General features: G+C 34.6%; 1 protein-coding gene across 1 annotated transcript in view; it reads right to left on the bottom strand.

Annotated features, from left to right (window-relative positions):
* Positions 1-17,631, bottom strand: part of MET (MET proto-oncogene, receptor tyrosine kinase) — a 161,697-nt gene that overhangs the window by 110,669 nt on the left and 33,397 nt on the right. Inside the window, exon 2 of the mRNA XM_001368109.5 lies at positions 14,581-15,782. Within this exon, the coding sequence (XP_001368146.3) occupies positions 14,581-15,777 (1,197 nt within the window). The 5' untranslated portion in view covers positions 15,778-15,782. The remainder of the gene's footprint in view (positions 1-14,580; positions 15,783-17,631) is intronic.

Genomic DNA, 17,631 nt, shown 5'->3' with positions numbered 1-17,631 from the left:
TCACTCTCCTTTACTCTACAATTCAATGAATTCCTATAGATTTTACCACCATAGTATCTTCCTTCCATTCTTTCTTGTCCACTTCTACTACAGCCATCTTAGTTCAGGTCTTCAACTCTTTATTACCTAGACTATTATAACCTCCTAACTCGTCTTCCAGCCTCCACTCTATTCTCTCTCCAATTCATCTTTCTGTTTCTGTACAAGTAATTTCCTCATGTACAGCTTGGATTATGTTACTCCCTTACTCAAAACCCTGTAGGGACTGGTTTTCCATTGCTTACAGTAGAAAGTACAGGTTCCTAATTCTGTCATTTAAAGCCCTCCATAGTCTATATTAACCTATCTTTCCAGATTTATTTTATACTATTTTTCATGTTATGCTCCAGTCATATTGTACTACTTTTGTTCTGTTTTGTTCTTCCTTCTGACATCACATTGCCTTCATACACACTAACCCCTAAGTCTGAAATGGGTTCTTTTACTTCTCCATCTCCACCTTTTAACGTAGATCTCCTTAGTGAAGTTTCCCTTGGCCACTCCTCCTTCCTACTCCAAATGTGAAAGTGATCTCTTTCTTCTCAAGTGCCTCATGGAAGTGTACCTGGACCTCTTTGATTATCTTGCATCACAGTGCCTATATTATATCTATTTTTTGTTTTCGTGGTGACAAGTACAGTGTACCTTGTACAGACTGGATCCTTAATGAATTGATTTGAGTGGAATTGATTTGGGTAGTGTTTCAACTTGTTCTCAGCAAAAATTGGGCACTGAATTAAATTAGCTTCTCTATCACTTTAGCTCTAAAATGTCATGATTCTATGAAAATAGAACCTTAAGAGTAAAGATGAAAAACCTTTGAAATAGACAGCACTTATTAGTTTGACATTAGTAATATTCTTGGCTACACCTTAAGTAAAGACAGTACCTATTCTAGAATATTCCATTTTATGATAAACATGAACAAATTTCACAAGCATGCTTAAACAAATCTTTTTCTCCAAGTATTCTGCTATAGAAGACACACTGATTCTACCTAACATTTTAAATGTTGTTCCTTTGGTCTTTTTCTCTAACAAACAAAAAAGGTTAGGCTTCTGGCACTTTTCTTAAATTTATAAGATAAGAGGGCAAGCTTGTACTGTAGTTAGTTAATACAAATTGAAAATATTTCACATTTCATTGCTGAGATAATTCTAAGAGTTATTTGTTTTTGCAATTGACTACTACTACATTAGTACTTGTAATCTGCTCAGTGCATTAGCACTAAATAGTATTGATTTTAGAACGAGGTAATAGACCAATTTAATCTTTGCATCTTTCCTATTTCCTATTCAGGGATTCACATACAGTTAAGTTAGTGGACTGACTCAAATTGTTTGTTAACCCGTTTAAAAGTTTAAGATTATATTGGAAATCTAAATAAAATTCAAAGTTACACTTAGAGATTCAGAAGCAAATAAAGCATAGGCTATGCATTTCTAGATGATGAACCAGAAAATTTAATTTCCATAATAACATTTCTAAGAAAAAATACTTTACAAATCAAAACTGACCTCAATTCATTCTTTTGTACCCAGGAATGGGATATGAAATGCCATCTACCATTTTAATGCCCTTTGATTGATGGAAATTTTGTTGATTTAAACAGATGCCCAGACAATTGAAGCACTACTTTAGCTTCAATTCAGAATTTATTCATTATTTTATAGTTATATTATTCATGAACTGTTTTTCCTGAAATGCAAATGTTAAGCATGATTTAAAACTAACATTTATCCTATGCCAATATGTATTCGTTAAAACACTTTCTGGTCCTTTTGGTGAAGGAATTAAAAACATTAAAAAAATCTAATATTAACTAGGCTTACTTACTTCACTCACTCACATTTACCCTGTGAAGGGAGAGAAATGCAGCAAACTGTTTAATAAGGCAGAGCCATACTTCTAGACTGGAAAGTGAAGTCTTCTCTAAATTGCTAATATGCAAATGAAACTACTTGGAAATTATAGTTAGAAAGAATATAATTAGCAAATTGGAATATAGCCAGAATCCTGGAGTTACCATCTTTACTTTTATGAAAAACACAAAAGGATTTTTAATGATTCAGAAGCAGTTGAGACCTTGGTTTTACCTTCACATATAAATGTAATATTTTACCACACCTCACTAACTTTGGTGCTCACTTCCCCATTGAAGACCATACCTGGGCACTGAATCATTTCTGACTCACAGGAAAGTGTGTGCTCACTAAGTCAACATCTCTACCAAACAATGGATCACACAGAGTTGGAAATTCTTGGTAGGTCTTCTGCCTAAATCATGAGTCTCATTTCTCTTGTGAGAAGTGATAGCATTAGATTCAAAAGCTATGTGATCTGTAGAGAACACCTCAATGTGAGTAGAAGTGATAACTCATATTTATATAGTATGTTTGTAGTTTTGAGGTACATTTATCACAATTACCCTCTGAGACAGGTAATGGAAGTATTATCTGATTTTACAGAAAAAGAAACTGAGGTTCTGTGAGTGATTTGCCCATGGTAATACAACTAACAAGTATTGGAGCAAGATTCAAACTGAGGTCTCTTGATTACAAGACTAGCCCTCTTTTTATTATAATCTGGTGATTCTCAGAGGTACAAATTATCATTAGAAAAAATGTAATAAACAGTTTGAAATATAGCCAGGATTATGGAAACCTAAAGGGATTATGTTTCTCCATGAAAAACACAGAAAGTTTGCCTGGGAAGGCTACCGTGTGGTTACAATTTGGATGACCAATAACAATGCAGAATATCTTTAAATGGACTGGATATATTGTGAATCAAATGAACTTCCTTGAAACTACAATTGTGTAACCAAAAGTCTTGCATAATTTAGGCCAATTTTAAACCATATACCTCAACTAGTATGTTCCATTACATATAATTTTTTATACATAACTGAATACACAATTCATTTGAAAACACATTTGTAGTATTATTTTATTTTATATTCAGCTAAAAACAGTGAAGACTTCATCTTCAAAATTTATAGCCCCTCAAAATTCTATGTCTTTAAATCTATGATGGTCTATACTATCACTGGAATTATTATTTTTATGTTTATTAAAATGACTTTCATAGTTGGCTTCCCTTCACACTGATTAATTTAAAAATCTTGAGTCATGAGCATTTCATTTTTTTGCTATAATATGTTTCTCATAGGCATTTAATACATTAGTCTACAATGTAATTCCTCTAGAACCTTCTTTCTTGGGTTCCATGCTGAAGGATCATTCCATCAATGAAACATCATTATGATGAGGTCCTTCTGGTTCTTACAGAAACAAACTCAAAGGCATACTGACCTGATAATGAATTTGATGCTGCTGCTACAGCAGGGCAGGTTAGATCTCTAATATGTTTATATTTTTAGATCAGACAGCGTACTTCTGAAGTAGGCTTTATATAAAGAATATAAAGAATGAAGACTTTAAAATGAAAACAGAGGAGTTAATTATCAATTATCCATGCTAATGGGAGACATGGATAATAGAGGTTAATATAATCCACAGGTAACTCAAAGCTTCATTTTAGGTACTAGCTTCAAATTCCTCATTGCACTTATATTTTAAATAAATAATATCATGGCCACCAGGTTGGAAAGGTGACTATTTTTCTTTTTCCTTCTAATAGTCTGATGATAAATACTATTAAACAATAAAATAGGTTAAAAGGGGACTAAAGGTGAATGGGGGGGGGTACACAGGGCAAATCAGTTATTTTCATAGATAAAAGAATGGTAGTCCTAGAAGAAGTCTTTCACAGGTGAGGAATGGGAAGCTTTGGCAAGGCTAAGTAAAATTCCAGAGGTCCCCCAGTCAGTTAGTGGTATTGCTAGGACTAGATCTCAACCCCTCAACTCCTAGTCCATTGCTGTCTTCTACAGGCTTCTTCTCCAGGTAGCCTCCCAGTGACTTAAAGAATCACATACATTTAGAGATGGAAGAGTCATAGGATCAGCGGACTACAGATTTAGAACTGGAAGGAACATAGAGGCCATTGAGCTGAAATCCTCTTATCTTATAGGTGAGTAAAGCGAAACACAAATATGGGCATTAAGTAATGTCACACAGCTATTAAATATTTGGAAAAATACACATATGGACACATATTTGTCTTGAATGCGCAGAGATAAGTAATCTTTCCTGGGCCATATAGTTATTCAAGAAGGCCTTTCTGCTCCAAGTTTGATGTCATATCTATTACATCCTGCTGCCACTCTCAGAGGCAATCTAGTACCTTTTATATTGTCCTTAATACACTTTTCCTTAGCCCTCAAACTCATTCACAAAATGCTCCTACTGCCATTTCACTCACATATAACCTCAATCTCCCCATTCCTGATATGCAGTCTCCCTTCAAGTTCAAATGCACCCAAATTCTCAAATATGACTTTTAATTTGATTTCTATTTTAAATTTCATTATTTTAAGAATAATATAAGAAGGAGAGATGGTGCAATGACATCAAATAGATAATAGGAAAATAGACAATGGTAATGATCTTGCAGTTGGAAATCACTGGTCTAGCTAAATACAAAACATACTGTAGGGGAAGCTAGATGGATTTGTGGATAGATAGTCAGGACAGGAGTTAGGAGGTTCTGGGTTCAAATTTGACTTTAAATTGCTTTCTAGTTACATGACACGGGGCAAGTGACTTATCTCCAATTGCTTAGCCCTTATCACTCTTCTGCCTTGGAACCAATACTTACTACTGATTCTAAGAGAGAGAGGTAAGGGTAAAAACAAAACAAAACAAAACAAAACATTGTAGTATGATATGGCTTTTTAGTTTCATGAGATTCTTCCAGTGTGGGAACTCCCTCCACCAATGTAGATTACCACAGCAATCCTTTGATAAGACCTTGAGAGTTACTTAAGGCATACATAGTTCAAATGTCTTGCCTAAGGCAACATATCAGGTGGGAAACCTAGCATTCTTGATTTTAAACCCAGTAATCTATCTTCTAGTTCATATTATCTCTAGAGTATTATAGTGCATCAAATGTTAAAGTAATAAATTTCAGTTTAGAAAAATGATCAAATAATCATAAAGAAATAAAGATATCCCCTTCATATAAGATTGCTGCCTTTATAGCTGATATATTTTTGGATGTAACTCAATGTTTCAGTTTTTAAATTCAGAAAACCACTTAAAAGTAAGGATGAAAATTTTTTGATGGAATTTTTCATATAATAGAATATTCTCTTGTTCCTGGGCACAGCAAATAGAAAGCAAAAATGAAAGCATGATGCACGTTTTTCATTGCTAACATAAAATCCATTTCCTTGTGAGTGCCAGATCGTTTAACTGAGCTAAATCCAACCTTATAATTACAGGGATATGCTATCTTTAATATTGCCAAAAATTAGCCACTCAAAAGGGTGTGAGCAACTATAGTTATACAACATATAAGGAGTTATTTGTCTTTGTTTATTTTATTAAATATTACTAGACATCCCCCTAAGAGAAGAGATCAATAATGGACCTTGTGGTTTCCTGATGGAAGGCTGCAATTATTTTCTTCCATTTCAACTTAAACATAACCTAATTTTACCCATCTATCATTTTTAGAATAGTAATAAAGAAACATCGCCACATGTTTATTTTCTTGTCTTTTCCTGTTCTTCTTTGCTGACCCCTGCTTTGATTATATTCTTCTCTAAAACTTTTAAAATTTATTTAGCTTTTTTTTCTTTGATATGATTATAGGAATGAATTTTGGTACCCACTGAAATATTCAGGTTATACTGTGGCAGGAAAATACTACTTTAAGTCTTGGAACAAGGTTGGACACTTTGGATTAAAGCATGAACAGAATTTGCAAACAAGAAATCTTGCACAGAAAAAAATGTGAAACTGATATTTTTAAAAACTATATCTGCCGCATCAGCAAGTATTTGGATGAGTGCAAAGATAGAGGCAAAAACATTTAACTTGAATGTCTTTATTTGGGAAGGAGGGTTCAGTGGAGTGGTGGTGGTTGAAGGCAAAGGGGAGGGAAGACGACAAATGTGTGATGATACGTGCTAGCCTGGTGGATAGGTACCATGTAGGACCAGCTATCATCCCATCCTGCCCTCTTCTGTCCTTTCTTGTCCTCTCCTTTCAGTATTAGAGGTATTTTCCAGTAAACACTGCCCCATAAGCCTCATTGTAGTGATAATGCATTCTGAAAAACTAGAGCAGTATAGCAAAAGCCCTGACAGATCCTGTCAGCCAGGAAATACTTTGTTAACTGAATGCCTGATAAATCATGTGCCTCTTGTTCTAAGGACTAGCCTGGCTCAAGTTCTAAAAAGACTGAGTAGAAGAACTATAGATGATTAATTGCTTTTATCACAGGAATTCACTAAACTAAGTTATGGAGGATTTTTGATATGAATTAGTTAACAGATAAAATAAGGAATTCTTGAAATGCTAGAAGAATAGTTTCAAGAAGAATGACCACATAGGGCAAGTAGATTGCTCAGTGGATAGAGAGGTGGGCCTGGAGAGGTCTTGGGTTCAAATCAGGCTTCAGAAACTTTCTAGCTGTGTTACCCTGGGCAAGTCACTTAACACCAATTGCTCTTACCACTCTTCTGCTTTGGAACCAATACTTAGTATTGATCCCAAAAGAGAAAGTGAGGATTAAAAAAAAGATGAAAGTAAAAGAAGGATGCCCACAGACCAACAGCTATTGGGGAAAAACTAAGCACATTGAGAGAAAGAGGCATCAATTGAAGAAGGAATCACCAGAGGCCAGTAAAACATTAGTCTCCTATTACCATCACTGGCCCTATACACTGGACTTGAATTTCTTTTTGCATTATTATGTCAACACTTCAAAGCTCTTGGATTTCATTCTTTTCAATGATGTGTATCACAAATAGCCTTGAGTTGCTTTCACTAAAATAAAAATTCATTACCTAATAGCCAAGCAATTGGTGAGCTTCTCTGAATTTAGGTTCATCTTTGGAACAAAACGGTCCTTTGCTAGACCTACTCTTGAAACCTTCAGAACTTGACAATATCTGGTAGCACTTGTGCCCTGTTAGACAAATCTTCAAGAATCCAGGGTCACCTCCATATCACAAGAAAGCATCAGAGAAGTGCTCCTTGATCATTACTTTCTAATAATTATCTGTGTGCAACTAGTTTCCTTATCAGTAGAATAGAATAATTCTTTGAGGACATTACTTCTGTTTTTGTACCCTCAGTGCCTAGCCCAGAGCTTTGACCCACTTGATAAATGCTTATTGAACTGAAGGAAATTGAATTACATAAAAAATAAAATGGTTATCCATTAAAATAACTGAAATCCTGGGGAAAATTTGCTAGGCATAGACTTTTATCCATTTTGAAGCTATTTATAAGGAGAAAAACCTTGTTTAACTGTAATGCTTGGAGACTTCTGTGGCTAACTGAATTTTCTGGCTAATGAGAATTTCTCCAAGATTCCTTTTTCTTTCAACTTGTTGAAAATCTTTCCAAAATGCATTAGTCCATTTGACTGTATTACATACATCAGATAATTTAATCTTTCTTTGATGATTGGAAAGCTTGTAATACCTTAGTCAGCATTCAACATTGATTCTCATTGTAGAGCCATATAAATGTTGTAGCTTGGGTGGGAAGCATACTGATCCTAGGCTGTTTATTGCCTTGGATTAAAAAAAACAGTTATCATCTTATTTGCCTATGATTTATCTCTTTCTTTTCAAAGTGGTTTGTTAGGATAGTGGAGTGATTTGGGAGCAAGGCATGATCAGAAGTGGGGAACAACAGCTGAAGTTAATTGAGGATTAGTGTTAACTAACATCTGATTTAAGGTTTAATATATTGCTAATAACATTCTTTTCAACTCATCTATTTCCTTATTCCCTGATTAGAAAAGTATTTCCTTTTGATCCCATCATCTTTTACCTTTCCCAGAAGGTTGTTATTCCCTTACTCCCTACTTTACCTGATCTTCATTCAATAAACTCTATGAATTTCTATGAATTCTTTCTCTGCTTCTTACAAATAAGTTCATTGTTTTCACCTTTAAAAACCCTCACTTAATACCATCCCCACTGACTATCATCCCATATCTATTCTCCTTTCTTGGCTGAAAAAGGGGAAAGTCACCCCCATTTCATCTCTCATTTTCTTCTAAATCCTTTGCAATCCTGAACAACTCGGAGGGGTTTACGAGAAAGAACACTATCCACATTCAGATAAAGAACTGTGGGAGTAGAAACACAGAAGAAAAACAACGGCTTGATCACATGGGTCAATGAGGATAGGATAGGGGATGTAGACTCCAAATGATCATCCAAGTGCAAACATCAACAACATGAACATAAGTTTTGACCAAGGACACATATAAAACCCAGTGGAATTGCATGTCTGTTATGGGAAGGGGTAGGAGTAGGGGAGGGAAAGAATATGATTCTTGTAACCAAAGAATAATGTTCTAAATGACTAATTAAATAAAAATTTCCCCCCCAAAAAATCCTTTGCAAACTGGTTTATGACATCATCATTGCTAATGTGGATCACAAAGGGTTAAGTTCTATGGATATGATGTGATAGGTCATATCAATTGTGATAAAGCCACACTGCTGAATAAGGAATAAAAGGTGTGTGCGGCACTTGGTAGGGTGTTCAGAGGTCAGCATCCCTGATAGGGACAGAACAATTAAAACAACATAACTTTCTGAACAATGGCTCCCCCTGGTCTGTCCCCCCCTTCTTCTCCCAGACCCCCAGTTGAGGCAGCAGACAGCAGGATTACAAAACAGAAGTTGCTCCAACAACTGCTTGTAATCTTTCAAACTGCATCAGTTTAGCTCCACCCTAGTTATAGATCAAAAGGGGTCTTCTTGTTCTCTGTCCAGATACTACTTTTCAGACTCTTAGAGGCTCAATACTTTCCCAGAAAGACACAAGCCTTTAGCTTTTTCTTGATTGCTTTTTTCCTCTTTTAAACTATTGAACTCATGTGACCATGAAAAATATTTAAATTAATTAACTAAAATTAAAAAAATTAAATTTGAAATTTAAATATAATTTAATTTAAAAAATTTAATTTAAAATGTGAAAAAATAAACTATAGAAATGAGGCCCTAGTCCCAAAGAGCCTGCAACAATAAACTGCAAAAGCTGAAGTAATACAGCAGCAGAATCCTTATTGTGCTGGTGCCTGACAATGGATCACAGAATAATAAAATGTTCCAATATTTTCCAATTAGGAACATTTTATGATGAACTTAGAAGTCATTCAGTTCAGTCCTTTTATTTTAAATAAGGAGGGAAGTAAAGCCAAGAATAATTAAATGATGTACTAAAAGGCATAAGTAGTAGAAATATATTTTGAACACAAGTTCTTTGACCTTAATGTTGCCTCTTATACAGAGTACCTAATAAATGTTGATTGATTATTTTGATTAGCTCAAATGTTTTCAAGAAAGTGAGAAAGCACGACCATAATAATGATGACACCTCTGCCTGTGATTCTCTGATGTCAAGTGTATCATGTAAAAGCCTTGGAGAAGTGATGGATACCAGTGATGTGAAGCTCAAGGAGAACAGAAATATATTGATTTGGTAAGTCAAGGGAATAAGAGTAAAGTCAAAGACTTGGAAGGAAAGTGGATTATGGTAGATCTCCAAACATGTTTGGTAAAGTGTTGCCATTCCTTCTTACCCCTTTCATTCATTTATGTCCACACATCAATGAATCAGTCAACAAGCTAATGCTATATTCTAGGCACTGTGTTAGGCACTAGAGAAGTAAAGACAAATATGAAACAATCTGCCTTCGAGAAGCTTGTACTCTAAAAGAAGAAACAATATATGTGCACACACATAAATAAAAGAGTTTTGGGGAGGGTTTAGTCTTACAGAAACATACAAAGGCGTGTGCCCTCACACACTCACACACACACACACACACACACACACACACACACACACACACACACACACACTACAACAGTAAGAAAGAGAAATGTGATCCCTAAAGCTTAAAGGCTTGTTAGGTGCTTTGATTTTCAATACTGTCCAGACACTAGGCTCTATCAGGCCTATTAAGAATTTGATTAGTAGACGTTCTGGCAATATAGTTAAAGGAGGATTTGATGCCAATAAGGCAATATTGTTACTATTAAGTGGAAACATGCTGAGGCATTTTGTTTGATTTTTAGGAAATGATAGTTATGGCTACTCCTAAGTAGCATATACATAGGCAACATATGCAAAAAATGCTCAAGGATAAGGTTTTGTGATTTCAATGTGCTGGTTTTGCAACATATTCTAAGTATAGATTCTGTTAGTGTCATCCAGGAGAGCACTGTTTTGTTGTTGGTTTTTTTTATTCATACTAATCAAAGGTAGAACAGTAGAATTCAGAGTTGCAGTAATGCAGATGAATGCCTGAGTGGATGTTGTTGCATAATTAAAAATCAAATCAGGAACAGAATGACTTCTGCACCTGCAATTCCAAACACTTCACAATCCGCTCCATGGTTTACTTGAAGAAGAAAAGGAAGGAAAGAAGAGAATATAATGACTCAATTTCAAGTTTGTCAAATCTTCTTGATGACCACTCCTTATAGCATCCACATCTCAGGAGAGTCTGCTACTTGTCACTATAGCACCCAAATACCATCATCTTCACTCCAGTCACAATCAGTTAAGGTTGTACAAAATTGCCTGAGCAACATTAGGCTTAGAGGAGAGGTATCATTTCAACAGGTGCATTTCCAGGTGAAGATCTCTACACAATGATGGCTTTATATTCTAAATTTACTAACTGAATGATTGTAAACTGTCCAATTGAATTGAGAGCAGTTCTAGAAAAGCTATATATAGTTCTAGAAAAGTTATATATATAACTCTGTTATATATATATATATTTTTTTCTGGCTTGACACACCTTTATCCTTTGTGAACACTGATTTGGATTGATAAAACCTGTGCTGTGCTATAATTAAACATTTTATTGATAGTTTTTGTTTTTACATTTCCTGTCGTTTGAGTATCTTATTCCATTCTTATCCAATGAGCTATCCTTTAAACAAAGATTTATAAAGATAACTAACCAATTAACCAATGCATCAGTTAAGCCTGACTGTCAATGTCACACACCTATGCTCCCCTACCTTTGAATAGAAGAAAGTTGTGTTATAATTCTAATAGTCTTTGTTTCCATAGCATCTTTCACCAGGATTTCAAAGTATCTCACAATTTTCAATTTTCAAAGACTTCACAGCATTTTAAATAAAAATAGAGATATTAAATGACAAATCAATCAGAATAAACTGAAGTTACAAAATGAGTAATAAACAATAATAGAATTAGTTTCTGAGTTCTTGGTCTAGTTACTCATTTTTTACATTGCATTACAATTCTTGAGAATAGAATTTTTTCTTTTGTTGCCATGTGCTTCTCTGTGTGTTCAAATAATAAGTGAAAAGTTAGCTAATATCCTAAAAATACAAATGGAAGTCAGTGCCATGAGGAGGGCCATTTGTCATACTTGATATTTTGCCACCTGTCCTGGTGCTATATGGAGTAGTTTTTCACTGAGTTCCTTTCTAAACTGGGTTGATTTTGTAAATTATTTTGTTTTTTTGGGTAAGACATTAGTAAGTGTCTTCATTAGAAAATGGAGCCTGGGGAATGAGTGGTATCTGATTATTGTAATTATCTGATGACTTTTTACATGGGTATAAAAGTGAGGAAGTCTTAGTCTTATGAGGACTTTGATTTATGAAGTCAAAGAATTGTATCTATCAAGCTCATAGGGGAGACACAACAGATGGTTTAAAGGTATTTTGCTCTATGGAATTTTGCCAATATAAATTTGGCTTATTTTGTAAGAAGACTGTGTTGGCAAGCTCCATCTTGTTTCAATGAATTCTGCATCGTAAGTGCTAATGTTTTCAGGTATAGCTAACATAGAAGAGATGACATTTGGAAATTTTTCCTGAAAGTAATTCTGCCTTGAATTTCACCAGACTCTGAGTCCCATCAATTCCAAAAGGAACATTAGTAGAGTAAAAGAGGATGGGGAATCATTTATGCTTATTTTGGAGAGTCTGCAGAATATATAAAGATTTTTATGTTGGAGATTAATATCTTTAAAAAAAAGCAAATTGTTTGTTGAGGCAAGAGACAAAAAAGGCTCTTATTGCAGAGAGGTAAATTCTAGCCAATGCTTTAGCCAACTCGAAGCCATGTAGTCTGAAAGCCCTATTGAAATTCTTACTAGGACTTTTTCTTAGAGGTTTTATATCTCTATGTATATCCAGATCTTTCTTTCTTTCTTTCTTTCTTTCTTTCTTTCTTTCTTTCTTTCTTTCTTTCTTTCTTTCTTTCTTTCTTTCTTTCTTTCTTTCTTTCTTTCTTTCTTTCTTTCTATGTCAAGTGTATATATATATATATATGCTTGTATCTATATTCATATAACAATGATAATCTTTAATAATGAATCCAGATGTTATTGTACCACAGAATCAGAGACTGTCAGAGTTGAAAAAGATTTCATTGGACACCTAGTCTAACCTGTGGCAGAACAAGATCTTCTCTAAAATACATCCCCAAAGAGAACAACTAGCTTTTTTCCTCTAAAGTCTTCATAGGAGGGGAAAGCCAATTCATCCTTCACTTCTGGATAGTTCTAATTGTTAAGAAGTTCTTCCTTATATCAAGCCTAAATTGGTTTCTTTGCCACTTAAACCTGTTCATTTTTTCTAGTTCTTCCTTATGTGGCCAAGTGAACAGGTTCATTCTTTTCAAATATAGTGAGTGAAAACCATCACATTCCTTTGAAATCTTCTCTTTTCCCATGCCTTTCAATGAATCCTCTTACAGCATGCCATTAGCCACTATGGTTGATGAGCTCTACATTATCTCTTGTTTATAATTTTTCTCCCTATACTGTGGCACTAAAAAATAAGCACACTCCTTCAGATATTGTCTAACCAGGGTATGGATACAACAAAGTCCTTATTTCCTTGGCTCTATACACTAAATGCTTGTTAAAACAGTTTAAGATTGCATTAGTTTTTTGGCAGTCATATTACAACTCTTTTCTGATTTATATTGAGCATTATAATCCATTAGAACCTCCAAATCTTCTATTTCAGGGTCGGTACTGGGTATTAGTTCCAAGGCAGAAGAGCAGTAATGGCTGGGCAATGGGGATTAAGTGACTTGCCCAGGGTCACACAGCTAGGAAGTGTCTGAAGCCAGAAGTGAACCTAGGACCTTACATCTCTGGGCGTGGCTCTTAATCCATTGAACCACCCAGCTGTCTCCATCCCTCAAATCTTTTCTTTTCCCTCTTGTATGAATTTCTTTCTAGCCATGTCCTCTCTTTATATAGTTTGTTTTTTTGAATACATATTCAGGATTCACTACTCATAACTATTAAATTTCATCTTGTTTGCTTTACTGTACTGTTTTAGACTATCTAAATCTTTCTGAATTCCAACTCTGTTATCCAATATATTAGATATTCCAGCTATTCCTCTTGGTTTAATATCATTCTATACATTTAATTAAACCTGTCATTATTGATTTACAGTCCTTAATTAGACTGTTGTACAGCATGCATTGACTTGTCTAAGGTCATGCAGCTAATAAATAGTCAAGGTAGTACTCAAACCCAGATCTTTTGATTTCAAGTCTAATATTTACCAATATATCTTTATATTGCCTTTTGTTTCATTCTTGAGTAGCTTATTGTTAGGTAGGGCATTTTTATGGTTAATATTATATTTGTAAATGTTTAAAAACCAGACCCCCCCTCCAAACCTCATTTATAGCTAATGCATTTAAAATTTTAATCTGTATTATTATTGTTTCCTCTGTCACTATCTTAAATCTAGACAATCAACAAAACCCCAAATCCAAGAAACAAGTGAGGTCACAAGCCACTAAGACAAGCTAAAAGTAGAATTTTCTTTTCTATTTTCCTAATTTATATGGGGAAACATATTGACTCATCTTTAAAATATATAATTAAATATATTTTCAGAGAGTTTTTTCTTAGTTAACTTTTTTAATCACAAAGGCATGAGTACAGAATTAATCCCATCAATGGGAAAATGAGACTTCACAAGGAATCTTTCTTCTTCTTTCTTTAAACCCCTAAGCTAATTTAAACATCTCCTTCTAAATGCAACTCAGCTCTTCAGATAGATTCCTACATTTCTGCTTATGAGTCAATGTTTAATAGGATTAAATTTCTGAAAATTTGACCAAATTAGTAGCTACCATAGCTTACATGAGAAATGATTCAAATAATTTTAAATATATAGGACAAAAATAGGAATTCAAATATTCTGTCTCTCTTCCCTGAACTATGTACATTGCTTTCCCCCAAACCATGTCCTAAATATTCTAACAAATGTTCCAAAGGAAACGTTCCTTTTGGTATATTTATAAAATATCAGTTGAATGAATGGTCATTTATCAAATGTCAAAGTATTGATTTAATTTGCAGAGCAATGCTAGAATAAATTTGTTCCTCATAACTTGTAAATAAATTACTTACCCTATTAAAACAGTGCTTGTGATTGTTCCCATAAAAATGCTGAAGACATTTCACATTATTCTTGTTCACAATTTTGTTAAAGAAATCGTTGACAAACTTGATTGGAAATGCACAGACGGCTGATCTCTTGGTTGGTTCTGAAGAGTCTGGTTTACTTTGTGCAAAAACTCCAAAGATAATGTCATCATTGGGCCCAACACCTATTTGCTTAGCCAGATGTGCACCAGGTTTACTTACATATGCTGCTTGTAGAATGTTAAATACTTCTTCCCTTGTTGACCTTTTTCTTCTCTTTTCGGTAAGAATACATTCAAGAGGCATTTCCATATATGAATGCAATCCAGAGTCAACTGAACAGAACCTGATTATTCTTGTGTGATAAGTCTGAGATTCCAGAGTTTCTCTTTGGACTGTTAAAAAGTAAATGAAGTCACTGCTTTCAAAGGCATGTATGTATTTAATGGGGTAAGAATCTTGGAATTCTGGTAGAACATCAATATAGGACTGGTCTGTCAAAAATTTAAAACCGTCTTGTGTTTCCTTTAACCTCCTGACAGATATTGAATGTAAAGAATTGTCGGGATCAGAAGAGTTAATGGTATTGCCCACAAAGAAGTTTATAAATCGTTCTTTTTCTGACAGCAGAACTTTAGTACCTAAAGTGCTTACCACACAGTCAGGACATTGGAGGGACTCCTCATCCATCTGTGGGGAGTATATACAATAAACATTTGACTGTATGTCAGCAGTATTATTAGGTTGAAACACATGCCGCTGGCAGGTCCCTCGATTAACACTACCACAACTAATAAGCTGATCGTCATAGTAAGTATCAACGAGCAAGGCTTTGTTGACATTATCCTTCCAAATGCTACCAGATAAGTTAGCTTTGTGACTACAGTCTTGACATGGAGCACAGTCCGGGTGTTCTAGCACAGGTCCTGTCTTGTACTCAGAAACATTATGGAGATCTTCATTTAAGACATAAATCTTGTTGACTGCACCCAGGAAGATGTGGTGATTGTGTAAAATAATGTTTTGGATCTCAGTTTCTGCAATAAAGTTGGGAAGTGGATACTTCCTATTAACGTCCATCTCAGACTTGACGAGGGCTTCTTTACATTCTCCTTTGCAATTCTGCACCAAGGCAAGCAGGAAGATCAGAAACCCAGGCACAAGCATAGCAGTGGGCTTCATTTTACCTGCCAAAACATATGCAAAGCAAAAACTGTTTATGCTTCATTAGAAACAAAGGTAAGAACCGAAAGCAAAAATATGAACTACTAAAAAAGGAAATGAATCTATAATTTTATTTTTGGGCGATACAGCTCTAGAATGATTGTATGTAAAGATGCATTGTATGTTGGACATGACTGCAAAGCTTAATTTTGGATCTTCTACCACAGCTAATTTTCCATTATGAGAAACAAATCAAGTTCTATATTAAAGACAAAGAAATACCAGTTAAATTAGATTTGCTAAGTGATGAAAATAGTAAACATAGAAAATTTCTTTGTTACTTAATTCCTTGCAATTGTTTCGTGTGACTTCAGAACGTGTGGTTAATGACTATACTGAAATTTAAATGTTCTCAGTCAAGTAAATGAATTGTGGTTAAGTTGGGTTTTTGCAGCAGCATCGACATTATGTTCTAAGTCACAGAATGCATTGTTTTCTTGGAAGTCTCCAGGATTACTATGCTAAATTTAGCTTTCTTTTGGAAGAAAACAATCATAAATTCTAAAAGCAATAATATCATGTGCTGCTCATAGGATTTTGAGTGTGTGTGGGGGGTAGGTTTACTTATAATTTGGCTATAGTTAACCTATTGTTACTGAGAGACAAATGCTCCCATTAACATTAGATCACAGGGGACCTAAAAATAACAAGCCTGGATAATATGAGATTAAAAAGATACTTCATAACTCAAGTGCTAAAATTATTTCTCAGGGAAAAGCCACATATTAATTTATTTTAAAATTATAACATTATTTATGAGAATTTTACAGTATAATTATATGTGTAAGGTCAAGATCTCTACTGAGAGATCTTGTTTTATTATACTTATTTTATTAATATTCACACTTAAGTTTCATTTTTCACAACTTAATTTCAAAGTCTAGTCCACCAATGCTTAAAGTAGGAGCTCCCTACATTCTGTCAAGTTGTTATCAATCCTGACTATACTTCCAACAATGGAAAACTCATTACCTCAAGGGTAAGACTGTTCCACTTTTGAATGACTCTGTCAGGAAGCTTTCTAAAATATATATTTCTATATTTTCCTTTATATTTAGAGCCATATAATTTACTCTTCACAGATCTAACAGTTATAGGTAAATATGACTATCTGATATAACTTAAGGACTACCAGGGATCCCTTTGGATCCCCAAATGTTTTTTTCTCTTAGAGTCTGAAATCCTATCAGTCATGAGAGCCCAGAATCCCAGAATAGGAATCATTGGGTTCAATTTCCTCATTTTATTGAGGCCATGAAAAGTAAAGTTACTCATCAAGGATCATACAGGTAGTTAAATGTCTCAGTTAGGATTTGACCTCAAATCTTTATTTCTCTAGTTCTGGCACTCCATTCAATATATCACTCCCTATAAAGTCTTGCTAATGCATATATTGTCCTGTAGCATTCCCCAGTGCCTAGAGAGTTATAGGGAGACAGACTTCAGGGGAACAGAAGGACAAAATGACTTAACAATGAGGATGCCCCTAAATGGAATGGGCTGCCTCATGCACTCATGCAGCAATAAATTCCCCATCACTTATCAAGCCTTCAGCTTTAGGCTATATATTTGCTTACTGGGGATGTTGTAAACAGTATTTATTCTTTGGTTAGGGTTGCACTAGGGAACCCTTGAGATTCCTTATAGTTCTGCTGTCTTCTGATTCTAGCAGATGGAAAGAAGAGGTTCAGTTAAGGGGACAAAGAAGGAGTGGCCAGAGAGGTGGGAAAAGAAGTAGTAGAGGCAGAGGTCAGATCATAAAGGGTCAAAGAATCAATGATTGATGCAGCAGAAGAAAGTGGTGGTAGAATA

Source organism: Monodelphis domestica, chromosome 5 (assembly GCF_027887165.1).
Source record: "Monodelphis domestica isolate mMonDom1 chromosome 5, mMonDom1.pri, whole genome shotgun sequence".
Classification (NCBI taxonomy): domain Eukaryota; kingdom Metazoa; phylum Chordata; class Mammalia; order Didelphimorphia; family Didelphidae; genus Monodelphis; species Monodelphis domestica.
This window is presented reverse-complemented; position numbering and strand designations above follow the sequence as displayed.